This window comes from Sinocyclocheilus rhinocerous, unplaced genomic scaffold (genome assembly GCF_001515625.1).
Source record: "Sinocyclocheilus rhinocerous isolate Xijiao unplaced genomic scaffold, SAMN03320098_v1.1 scaffold1430, whole genome shotgun sequence".
Taxonomy (NCBI): Eukaryota; Metazoa; Chordata; class Actinopteri; order Cypriniformes; family Cyprinidae; genus Sinocyclocheilus; species Sinocyclocheilus rhinocerous.
In genome coordinates this window covers 427,349-440,128 of record NW_015636039.1, presented here as the reverse complement: position 1 = coordinate 440,128, position 12,780 = coordinate 427,349, and the positions used below count along the sequence as shown (strand labels likewise).

General features: G+C 38.8%; 1 protein-coding gene across 1 annotated transcript in view; it reads left to right on the top strand.

Annotated features, from left to right (window-relative positions):
- The window catches only part of LOC107747624 (dmX-like protein 2), a 60,488-nt gene that overhangs the window by 28,814 nt on the left and 18,894 nt on the right, over positions 1 to 12,780 (top strand). The window contains exons 16-26 of the mRNA XM_016562222.1: positions 2,092 to 2,261; positions 3,400 to 3,497; positions 3,635 to 3,800; positions 5,874 to 6,138; positions 6,368 to 7,134; positions 8,203 to 8,493; positions 8,606 to 8,797; positions 8,908 to 8,984; positions 9,169 to 9,299; positions 10,002 to 10,250; positions 12,564 to 12,614. Of these exons, the coding sequence (XP_016417708.1) occupies positions 2,092 to 2,261; positions 3,400 to 3,497; positions 3,635 to 3,800; positions 5,874 to 6,138; positions 6,368 to 7,134; positions 8,203 to 8,493; positions 8,606 to 8,797; positions 8,908 to 8,984; positions 9,169 to 9,299; positions 10,002 to 10,250; positions 12,564 to 12,614 (2,457 nt within the window). The remainder of the gene's footprint in view (positions 1 to 2,091; positions 2,262 to 3,399; positions 3,498 to 3,634; positions 3,801 to 5,873; positions 6,139 to 6,367; positions 7,135 to 8,202; positions 8,494 to 8,605; positions 8,798 to 8,907; positions 8,985 to 9,168; positions 9,300 to 10,001; positions 10,251 to 12,563; positions 12,615 to 12,780) is intronic.

Genomic DNA, 12,780 nt, shown 5'->3' with positions numbered 1-12,780 from the left:
TATATCTCTCACTTTTGTGAGATACTCTATATATATATATATATATATATACAGTATCTCACAAAAGTGAGTGATATATATACTAAGGATGCTCCGATCGATCGGCCAGAGATCGGTATCGGCCGATAATCACATTTTATGACTCGATCGGTACTCACTACACTTAGCCGATCTCACGAACCGATCGCAATTTGATGATGTTAACGCTTGACGACGTACATGATGCGTGGGGACATAAATCGCCAGTGTGGAAATGCAATGACGTTTCGAGAAACAATGAAAAATTCGCTATTTGTTGTGTATGTTTTGCATGATGATATGATGAATGGAGGGTTCATTTTTTAACAGCAGATTCAGTGACGTTAGAGCTGATCTGTGCCTCACTGAACGCGTCTGTGGCACGTTACGGCTCCACGGGATCGCGGCCTCTCTATGCTTGTGTTTATATCAGCTAGCCGCGGCATGTTTTAGAAGCGGCTATCCGCGCTGCTTGGCTAAAAATAGTATTTTGTGAGTTGTCACAGCGTGGAGGACTGAACAAAACCTCGTCGGAGCCGTAAGGGATAATGGTAACATAACACGCTCATCGTGGGCTGCTTTTAAATGAACATTTATTTACAAAACAAAATATCTTCTTTGGCCATATTAGCCTACTCAATAGCATTAACACAGGCTTTACTCCTTTCAAACTTTATCTGGAATGTCACCGTTTCTGTCACTGCAACTTCCCGATCAGGCGAACGAACACACACACACACACACACACAAAATCGTCTGCCTCATGAAAAAAATGTATTAAAAAAAAGTGTAGTTAATATTTGCATTATTTATGATTTATTTTATCCACCCGCGACCCACCCGCAAATAATCAGAATGCATTTTTATTACCCGACCGCGGATTATCTGCAGCGCCCGTGGATATAGGAAAAGCAAAATATGAAAATGGTTTTGATATTGTGGCGAGCGCCACAAATATATAAATGCATGGGAAACACATCCCACAGTACAACCACCTGAGCCCAACATCAGTCTAATCATCAGCTTAACTTTAACTGCGTTTGTAGCCGGCGCCATAGCCAGACTGATAAACAAACACAGACCGGAAGTTAACTTCGGGCCAGGCGCGTGCACCCGATGAAACCGTCTATATAAAGCTTGAAGCATCAGAATCGGCATCGGTATCGGCCGATCACCATGACAAAAAATCGGTACTCAGTATCGGCAGCAAAAATCCTGATCGGAGCATCCCTACTATTTGATTATTTGGTTTTAGTGACCTCTCACATTCAGTCTGGCTCTTGTATGTAACGGGGCACGTTTTATCATCCAACAATTCTTGATGGATATATATATATATATATATATATATATATATATATATATATATGTGCACGTGCTATGTCTAAATATCTCTGTTACACTAAAAACTGTAGTAGGATTATAGGATATTTTGATATTTAGAAATCACTGTATGAAGAATGAAACGGTTGAAAACAGTGTACGATTATCTCTGTTAAATATTTAATTAATCACACATTAAAGCATTTATTTTGACAGCCCTAAAAACACAAATTGAGGTTTCAAATTCTGAATTTTGAGTCTAAGAAGTTTGTGTGTTTGTGTGTGTGTGTGTGTGTGTGTGTGTGTGTGCGCGTGCACATGTGTACCTGTTGTTCTATTCTGGTGGGGTCTTAAACCTGAATACACACAGACTCATGGGTACTCGTGTCACGGTGGGGACTTAAATTGAGGTCCCCAGGGGTAAACAAGCTAATAAATCACACAGAATGAAGTTTTTAGAAAATCCAAAAATGCAGAAAGTTTCCTGTGAGGGGTAGGTTTAGGGGTAGGGTTGGTGTAGGGCGATAGAATATACGGTCTGTACAGTAGATAAACCATTACGCATATAGAGAGTCCCCACAAGGATAGCAAACCAGACGTGTGTGTGTATATTTAATGTTGACATCTAGATTTTTTTTTTTTGCTTGCTTGTCCTAAGTGCTGCATTCACTTGTTATTAAGGATTGAAAACCTCATGTATATCTCTGGTCTTGGTGTGAATCTGCCTTTATACTGTGTTTGTGTGTCCAGGTGTGTCCACATGTCACTTTGCGTGGGCGTTCCACTCAGAAGCTGAGGAGGAGATGCTGAACATGATTCCTGCCATGCAGCGAGGAGATCCGCAGTGGTCTGAGCTCAGGGCGGTGGGCGCCGGTTGGTGGGTCAGAAACATTAACACACTGAGGCGGATTGTGGAGAAGGTGAGACCACTAAAGCATTCTTGCTCTCACACAGCGTTATTTACAAATAAGAAACCAGTATTTTCCAAAATGTTCCTGAAGGTGCCCCAAACATAAACATTTTGTATACAATGAAAAAAACAGGAAGGGGGCAAAAACTTTTTCACACCACTGAATCTCTCAAATCAAGCACATCTGATTCTCACTCTCATTTGAATGTTTTTATTTTTATTTATTTATTTATTTTTTTAAATGGGACAGTCATAATTTTTATGAAAGGAAAATGGTTAGGAACCACTGGTATTAACCAATAGTGATCATAAAGTCAATAATAGTCAAAGGACTATTATTGGCTGATAGGATTAGAAACAACAAAGGAAGTTTCAAGAAAGTTTCCCGAAGGAGAATTTAATTAACCACTGTTTAATTATTTTGATTCCTGACTTCAAAATATTCAAAGTCTGGTGATCTTTTTCATTTTCATTTTCACTCTCCATAAAATTAAATTCATTTCTAATTCATTACAATTTTAGTTATGTGCAGTTCAGTTAGTTTCAGTTACGTTTAGTTTAAATGTCATTACATTTCTAATCAGTTCAGTGTCTGCTCCATTTCAAGTTCAGTTTCAGTTCACTTTAATTCATTTAATTTCAGTTCATTTGAAATTTCAGTTGACTTTAATTCAGTTCAATTTTGTTCATTGCATTTCTATACAGTTTCACTTCAGTTGAAATGTAATCTAATTTTATTTATTTATTTATTTATTTATTTATAATTCAGTTAATATTAGACCCGTTCACACCAAGAACGGTAACAATATCGTTTTAAAAATCATTCTAAGTTTAAAAGAATCGAACCTGAACTATAACAATAACGGCCCAGAATGATTGTTGGAATCACTTTCAGAACGATTTTATCCAGCTGATAAATGATAAAAAGAATGACAGCCAATCAGAGTCCATCCTGCTTTAAAGAGCTTGAGCATTAAAAGTGGCATTTAGAATAAACCAAAACTTGTCTTCCATTGGTGTAGATGCTAATATAATTATAATTATAGTTATCTTTCTTGGTGTAAACAGGTCTTTTGAGTACATACTGTATGGCAATGGTGATATTACAGTTCATAAATAAAAACTACATCTCTGCCTCTTTGCATTAGGTAGCCAAAGCAGCATTTCAGAGGCATAATGATCCGCTGGATGCAGCTCTCTTCTATCTGGCCATGAAGAAGAAGGCTGTTCTCTGGGGTCTCTTTAGGTACTTCAAAACTCACTGACTCTTATTCATAGTGTTACCTTCATAAAGCTGCATCTCATATGCAGTGTGCTATATCTCTTGATGCTGTGTTGCTGTGGGCTTTCTGCCTGTTTATTAATGTATTGATTTCTGTGTAGGTCTCAACATGATGAGAAGATGACCCAGTTTTTCAGCCATAACTTCACTGAGGACCGCTGGAGGAAGGCGGCTTTAAAGAACGCCTTCTCTCTCCTGGGCAAACAGCGCTTTGAGCAGTCAGCTGCATTTTTCCTGCTCGCTGGCTCCCTGAAAGACGCAATTGAGGTCTGCACTGTCCTATTTTAACTGTGCTGAAATTCAATCCCAGGAAAATATAGAAAGTGTCTGTTGTTGATCTCTTAGATGTGGAGTCTGCAGAGTTTGGTTTGGTTGTGACGTCATAGAGCGTGTGGTCGTCTGTGAAGTGTGGAGTGTGGTATCACAGCCCTGAGTGGTTCAGTTTAGTCTAAACATCACAGATAAACTCCCCTGATGGACATATGACAGCTGTAATTTACCTTGGGCTGGATGTCTGACAGCACACAGTCAAAACACAGTGATAACACTACTCATGAGAGATTACGTCAGTATATAGGTTGTTAAAATGAGATGTGTGGAGCTATATTAAGAATATAAATGAGCTTTGCTTCTGCTTTTAGTCTGTTTTTATTTTGAATAGATGAATGAAAAGTCACATATAATTGTGCAAACAATAAATAAAATGAATAAATAAAAAAAGCCTGATACCATTTTAAAAAGGTAAAATATATTATATATATATAATTTACTTTTATGATGTTCCATGTTTTCCCTTCAAATAGAGTAGTATAGCATTTACGTTTTTAAAGAATTGTCATTATTTCAATTTATATTATCATTTTATGGTGATTCTCGTTAGATTTCCACTTATACAGTGATGTTTCCGAGTTGAAAAATACAATAATTATGTTTAAATCAGTATAGATTAAAGGCTTATTTAAGCCATCTCTGGTATTTTCATAATAATTAAGTATATTTATAATAGGGCGACCATATTTTAGTTTTCCAAAAAAAGGACAGTAGGGGGCGGGGATAGTGGGCGGGGCTTCACCTTTATATTTTTTTTTTTTTTTTTTTTTTTTTTTTTTTTTTGCTTAATTGTAATTAATGTAATGTCACAATGTAAAAAAAAAATGTTTCATTATTTTCAGTAATCTTAATTTTGGAGTGAAATTAGGGCTGTCAACGTTAATGTATTAACTCATGCAATTAATTTTACAATCCTTAATACCTTAAAATAGTTTAATGCAAAATTACTAAAGCACAATTTCTATTCTAACCCTTTAAACCAAATTTGCTTCTCTGATCAGATCATTTTAAGCCGCTAAACTCTGGGAAGTTTTCAGTCCAATGATCCAGCTAGCGAATGCATTCAAACAATCGGTCCAAAACAGCACTATTGTAAAGAAAACCAGGCTGATTACATCATAGATGGCAGAGAGAATACGGACTCGCATTGCATTTTCAGTGAATTATTCCAGTGTGTTTTGCTTTAAAACACAAGCTCTGTCATATTCTGTGATTGTCTCTGAAGTGCGCGAGCCCTCACACATGCATTGTGAAATACAGACTGAAAACATCCCACCGCTGTATGGCCAGATGATACGCAAACTACGTTTCTCGGCTGGATAACCAGCTAGTTATGCTAGTAAAGTTTTAATGAATGAAGATTGCAGTCAAGGTAAAGACGATTGCGGTGGTGTACAGAAGTCGTACAAGTAAGCACGCATGAGTCCGTTATATTAATGCGTGTATGAGTGCTCTTGACGATTGCACATTGTATTTATGCACAGGCACAGACATTTCCGTACATTCACGTTGTTTCCACACACATTCACGATAATGTTTTGATTTGTCATGTGTATGTTGCTGTGTTTAGTTATTCTGAATGGATCTGTGTTCTGTAGGAGATACATGCAGTCTATGACTCATCTAAAATGTAAACAAGCTCTTTGCTGTTGACACATATTATACAATTCAGATTTTTTTCTTTCATGTGTGCTTTGGTGTGCATAAATGTATAATTTATGTGGACTCCTTATATCATTTGGTTCTTTGGTGTACCTTTGGAGTTTCCAAGTGTCCTTTTTTGGAAAGACATGTAAATTTATCTTGAAAAGAGCTTGTAGAAAATAGAGATTTGTGAGAATCACCTTTCAATCTTTTGGTTTACTTTGCTGGATATAGTAAATTAATTGTGTGATTAATCGTGATTAATCACAGAAAAAGGGTGTGATTAATCCGATTAAAAAATGTAATCTATTGACAGCCATGTCAACCTGTGTATGTTCTTGACAAGTTGGTCTGTCTCTCTGGTAGGTTTGTCTGGAGAAAATGGAGGACATCCAGCTTGCGATGATTGTTGCTCGTCTTTACGAGGCTGATTATGAGAGTTCCTCCACCTGCCAGGGTATCCTGTACGAGAAGGTTCTCGGCTGCAACAGAGATGGAAGTGGCTTCTCCTGTACCAAACTGCACCCTGACCCATTCCTGAGGAGCATTGCGTACTGGATCATGAAGGACTACACCAGAGCCCTGGACACACTGCTGGAGCAGATTTACAAAGAGGATGATAAGAACCCTGGTAAAGAGTCACTGTGTTACAGCAACTGATTTGATTGCTTTAATAAAACAGCAATATGATAGCTACCAATTAATGCTTAAAATAATAACAGCAGTAATCACAACATGTACTTAAAATATTAACAGCAGTAATCACAACATGCACCACTAATCATGTAACACCCATCAACTAGTGAGTAAATTAGTGTTTGAGACAGAACGTTTCTTTTTTTTCATTTTTTTTTTTTCAGATGTTCTGGTGAAATCTTGCAATCCTGTCGTCTTTAGTTTCTATAACTACTTGCGCGCACACCCTCTGATTATTAGACGACATTTTGCCAAGCCTGAAGCATCTAGGGTTGCAGTTGGTATAACATCAGAACGCAACTGCGCAGACGAAATAAACCTGATAGAGCGGAAACTCTTCTTCACCACCGCTAACGCTCACTTTAAGGTGGGCTGCCCACTCCTGGCCCTTGAGGTCTTATCCAAAATCCCTAAAGTCACTAAGAAAGCATCTTCTCTGAGTAAGGGCTCATCTGTGGCCAACGTCAGTGCCCCCCAGCCACAGGAGAACGGAGGAAAGGCTTCAGATCTCGACTGGGGAGCTCCTGGCGTCCCCAGTCAGGCCTGGGGAGCAGAGTCCTCCACCGGGCTGGACTGGAGTCAACCGATGGTTAAAATGGAGGATGAAGGTCTACAGTTGGATTGGGGTTTTGATAAGGAAGAAGATGAGGATGAAGAGGGTGGGCTGACCATGAAGAAACCAGAGGTGGAGGATGAGGAGGCCAAAAAGCCATCCAAATCAGCAGCCCTGCAGCGTGAAGACTCAACGGGTGAGTCAGAGGTGGACGTGATCGCCGAACAGTTGAAGTTCCGAGCCTGTTTGAAGATCCTCATGACGGAGCTGCGGACGCTGGCAACAGGATATGAGGTAGATGGTGGCAAACTGCGATTTCAGCTCTACAACTGGCTGGAGAAGGAAATCGAGGCCATGCACCACATCTGCAACTATAAGGTATATGCTCACCATCTCATTGCAAGATTTCGATCTCAGAATGAACCTTGATTGGGATTTTGATAAACCACTATACGGTGTGCTGTACTATATAAGAACCACTATATGCCATGAGATGGTCGATCTCAGTATTGTTCCACATTTTGACAGTGTATAGTATATCATAATATTTAAAAATGTACATGAAATGAAAATTCACTCTATATATTTTCGAAATTAATGTTATAGATCTTATTTTAAACTGTTGATCTATGCATATGTTTCATTTTGACTTAATGCTTATTGAAAATATCATAACTGCACCTTCCAGTGAAAATGAGTCTCTGGTGATTTATGCAGGACTTCTCCTATCATTTAGTCTGCTTAAACATACATATACATAAAACCAAGTCCCTGCTTTACATTTTTTATTTTTGCGATAGTTTTCACTCAGATGTATGTTACAATACAGAAGAAAACATCTGTTGCTACTTCAATTTCATCACAACTTTAATAGATTTTTTTTTCAGAGGAACAGCAGTTGAAGACGATGTTAAATGCAAAATATAAAATACAGTAGAAAGCTAGTTTAAAATAATTTCCCTAATTTTCACTAAATGAACACAAGGAATAATATTTAGTTAATTTATATGCAAAGTAACAATATGTAGTAATAAACAGTATGCACTAAACATTTAAATAATGTAAAATACCACACAGAGAAGTCTGTGTGTGATGAATTATGTTGTGAGCGATTCATTGAAATGGACAGTTCAAAAGAACTGAATCATGAAAATAAATTAAACTGTTAAAATTTGAACTCCAAGACATAATTAAAATATGCAAGGAAGAGCAAGACTAGTGTACCAAAAGTCTAGGAAACTGAATTGCTTAGAAGTACATTAAAGTGATCGCAAAATCCATGATGTTGATTAGTTGTATATTTCCAGCTAAGTATTATCCAACACTTACTAAACATATAATATGTTGGCCATTCCTGATCTGTTCTGGATATTCTCTCTCTCTCTCTCTCTCTCTCTGTGTGTGTGTGTGTGTGTGTGTGTGTGCATGTGTGCGTGTGTATTTCAGTTTGAGGGGAAAGCTGCTGCAGGTCAGCTGGAGAAATGGGGAGATGATGGATCTCTGGACCTGGAAGACTCACGGATTCGTGGTGAAGCAGGTGCATACGAACGTCATCAGATGGAGCGACGGCGTCTGCAGGCCAAGCAGCTACATGCAGAGCGGAGGAAAGCCTGGCTGAGAGAGAATCAGGCTCTGCTCAGAGTCTTCCTCAGTTACTGCAGTCTACACGGAGCCAAGGGTGGAGGAGTGACTTCTGTCAGGATGGAGCTACTCTTTCTGCTGCAGGAATCACAGCAAGTGCGTCCTCACATGATGGTTCAATGTGTTGATTGATTTATATTGTGCTCTCACGCAAGCGGTTGGTTGGTTGAGTGTGTTCTCACGTTATTTGTTGGTTGTGTGTCCTCAGGAAATGACAGTGAAGCAGCTTCAATCGCCACTCCCCCTCCCCACCACTCTGCCCCTGCTGTCGGCCAGCATCGCCCCCACCAAGACTGTCATCGCCAACCCTGTCCTGCATCTCAGAAACCACATACATGATGTCCTCTACACCATTGTCCAGATGGAGGCTCCACCACACCCAAACATACTGGACGACCGGGTGAGAAATGCACAGACTCCCTCACACATAAAAAGATTGTATGAAGACTCTGTGTGTGTGTGTGTGTGTGTGTGTGTGTGCTTCTGCTAATATGTGCATGTGTATTTCAGGTGAATGCTTTACACACACTCGCTGCTTCTCTATCAGCTTGTATCTACCAATCGCTGTGTGACAGCCACAGCTACAGGTACAAACATGCCACTACTGATGATTGTTCATCTTAAAATGCCTCTAAAGGTGTTGTAGCTGATTAGATTGTCTGACTACTGTCTACAGCATACCATTCTGTTAATTCTTACACACATATACACACAGTTACTGACTCATGCTCACCTGTTCTTGTGTGTATGTGTGTGTGTGTGTGTGTTTAGCAGTCCGTCGGAGACCAATCAGTTCACAGGGATGGTCTATCAGGGGCTGTTACTGAGCGACAGGCGTAGACTTCGCACCGAGAGCATCGAGGAACATGCAACGCCCACCTCTGCCCCTGCACAGTGGCCAGGTAACACACATCAGATCAGACTCCACGGAACACATGCAGGGAAATAGCACATTCAGACTCATCCTCATCTAGTGATGAGTCATTCTATGTGGAGAGGAAAGTAACATCTGCAAAGACCCAGTTTGGTTCCTTTATTAATAAAGTCCCTGATGGTGAAACATAATATTACACAGTAATATGGAATAGGCTAATAATCCTGTTTCACAATATGGAAGTTAAAGGATAATGATGGAAGGAAGGAAGATCAGTCAGAAAGATCACAAAAGACTGGACAGAGGGACAGATTGATAAACAGAATGGTCAGGTAGATGATGTGGAGATTGGATGGATGAATAAAGATATATATATATATATATATAGAGAGAGAGAGAGAGGATGGATGGATTAATGGATGAATGGACTGAAGGACATAGATGACTGTGAGATTGGATGGGTGGATGAAAGGATTAATGGATGGATGGATGGACAGGTAAATGGAGGAGAGATTGAATGGATTGACAAAAAGATAGGTGGACATAGTAACAGATGGCTGGATGAATGGATAGATGGAGGAGAGAGACTGGTTGGATGAACAGGTAAGGAGAGGATGGATGGGTTGACAGATGGACGGATGGATGGAGAAATAGACTGATGTAGGACTGAATGAATTTATAGAAGATATGATTGGATGGAGGCTCATTGTGTATGTTTTCTCTGTCTCAGGTGTGTCGTCTCTGATCAGTCTGCTGGCGTGTGCTCAGGGTGATGATCAAATTCATCTGAACGTCATGTTGTGTGAGGCAGTGGTGGCTGTGTATCTCAGTCTGCTGATTCACGGTCTTGGCACACATTCTGGAAACGAGCTCTTCCGGCTGGCTGCTCATCCCCTCAACAACCGCATGTGGGCAGCCGTGTTTGGGGGTGGAGCCAAACTTATTGTCAAACCCAAGCGGCCACCTGAAATCACTCCAGGTAAGTCTTCTGCCTTGCCAGAGGAGTTTGTTGATGTTGCGACCTGGAAACGAAGTCCACAGTATGTTCTTAACGGCCTTTGTCAGGAGTTTAGTAGCATTTTTAAATATTTTTAAGTTAGAGTTTTACAGTTTCTATGTTCATTCAAGTGCTGTTTTTGCTTCCATGTATTTTTTTAAACGTCTTGAAAAACGGTCTCTGGGGTCTCAGTTCATAATCAGATTTCCTCTCCTGTCAGCTGCTCTCAAGGCAGCAGGGTCAGAGGGTGTAAAGTTCACAGATTGTGACCCACCGACCTTGGCTGTCAATCAAGCACAACCTCGGACTGAGGCTGGTAAACATAGTAACATTACCATGGAAACAGCACAGCCAGAGAGCTGTGAGTAAGAGCTCAGAGGCGCTTCCTCCACACAGGAACAGGAAATGAGATAGGAATGATGGACTTCTAGTGTTGTATCAATAAGCACATAAAAGTCCAGTGATTAGATTACAAAATATTACCATATATATTACAATAAGGTTCCGTTTGTTAACTACATTAGTTAACATGAACTAACAATAAAAATGACTTCTAAAGCATTTATTAATCTTAGTTAATGTTAATTTCAACATTTACTAATATATTATCAAAATTGTATCTGTATTAGGGGTGTACGATAATATGATTTTTGATCGTGAATGATTAAAATGTCTCCACGATCTGCTTTTGAAGAAATATCATAGTATCGCGCTACAGCGCACATTCTATCAGTTGCAGTTCTCGCGCCTCCGTCTCAATATACTGTACAACGCGACATACACTCGCATCAAATGTTAACTCAGCGGTAGATTTACACTCACAGGACACTGCACTTGTTCGCAATCACAAAAGTACATTATTTGCATGTGCTTTAAAGCCTTGCCGGTTAAACGTTTCATTCGTGTGCTGTTCTTACATGCACTTTTTCTGAGAGCACACACTAAAAAGCCTGTCAAACAGTGCCTGATTACTGGACTAAGTTATCTTTCACTTCTGATTGTGCTAATACTGTCAAAAACATACTGGGTTTACATATAAACACAGCTGCTTATGTCTAAAGTGAAAGTAAAACAGATGTGTGCTTGTATATTAGATGTGTGCAGGTTTTAAAGTGACAGCAGACTAATAGTACTAAACATGATGTCGCTTGTCATTAAAGGGAAAGTTCACCCAAAAATTAAAACCCTGTCATTATTTACTCACTCTCATGTTGTCCCAACCCTTTATTAATTTATTTTTTTTGCTGAACTCAAAAGAAGATATTTTGAAGAATGTAGGTAACCAAACAGTTGCTGGTAATCACTGGGGACCAGCAACTGTTTGGTTACCCACATTCTTTAAAATAACTTTTATGTTGAACAGAAGAAAGAAACTCATTCAGGTTTAAAACAACTTGAGAGTGAGTAAATGATAACAGAATTGTCATTTTTGGGCGAACTATCCCTTTAATGTTAATAAAACAAAACTCAAAGAGAAAAAATCACTCACTGCTTTAGACTGAGGAACTTTAATACAGTTGTTTTAATAAGAATCTATGTATAATTTATACAGTGAAGTGTATATAGTATTTATTTTTATATTTATTCATTCAAGTTCTTGTTATTTTTAATAACAAAGATAAAATAATGACAGATTTTTTTATCTTTGGCCTAAATGTCTGCCATTCTTTTTTATTTTACACTTTGTAAGGCTTTGTTTTTAAAATAGGGAAATTAGTTTAGCTGTACAACTTGCAAAATAGTTAAACCAACTTGACAAAGAATCGTGATAAAATCTTGAATTGTGGTTTTCCTGAAAAAATCATAATATGGTATTTTTTGCCATATCACCCACCCCTAATCTGTATCATTGTGTCATTTAATGGACCTGAGCTAACATGACCTAACAATGAACAGTTGTACTTTTATTAGCTAAAATTAACAAAGATTAACTAACAACGAACAATACATGTATTACAGTATTTATTAATGTTAGTTAAGGCATAAACTAATGTTAACTAATGGGACCTTATTAGTGTTACCCATATATTCTAGTTGGCGGGACGTGTGTGTCATTCCCTGTTTGTGTGTGGAGAGGTGCTGCGTGCATTTGCAGTGACGTTTGTTCTTTATGGATTACATTTCATTATTTGTTACTTTGTGTGTGTGTGTGTGTGTTTTCATCCAGCCTTTTTTGTGTTTGTGTGCATATTATGCTTTTGTGTCTCATTTTCATCTCATCATCTCATGTGTGTTTGTGTTTGTGTTTGTGTGTGTGTGTGTGTGTGTGTGTGTGTGTGTGTGTGACCATCACAGCCAATGTGGAGTCAAACAGGCAGACAGAGCTCCAGTCTGAGAACACACCAGGTACACACACACCCTCCACTTGTCTCTCTGTTCAGCCTTTTAAATCTGTTCACCTGTTTTTAAAGGAGTTAGTTCACTTCCAGAATGAAAATTCTGTCATCATTTACTCACCCTCCCACTTGTTCCAAACCTTTATGAGTTTCTTTCTTATGTTAAACACAAGAGA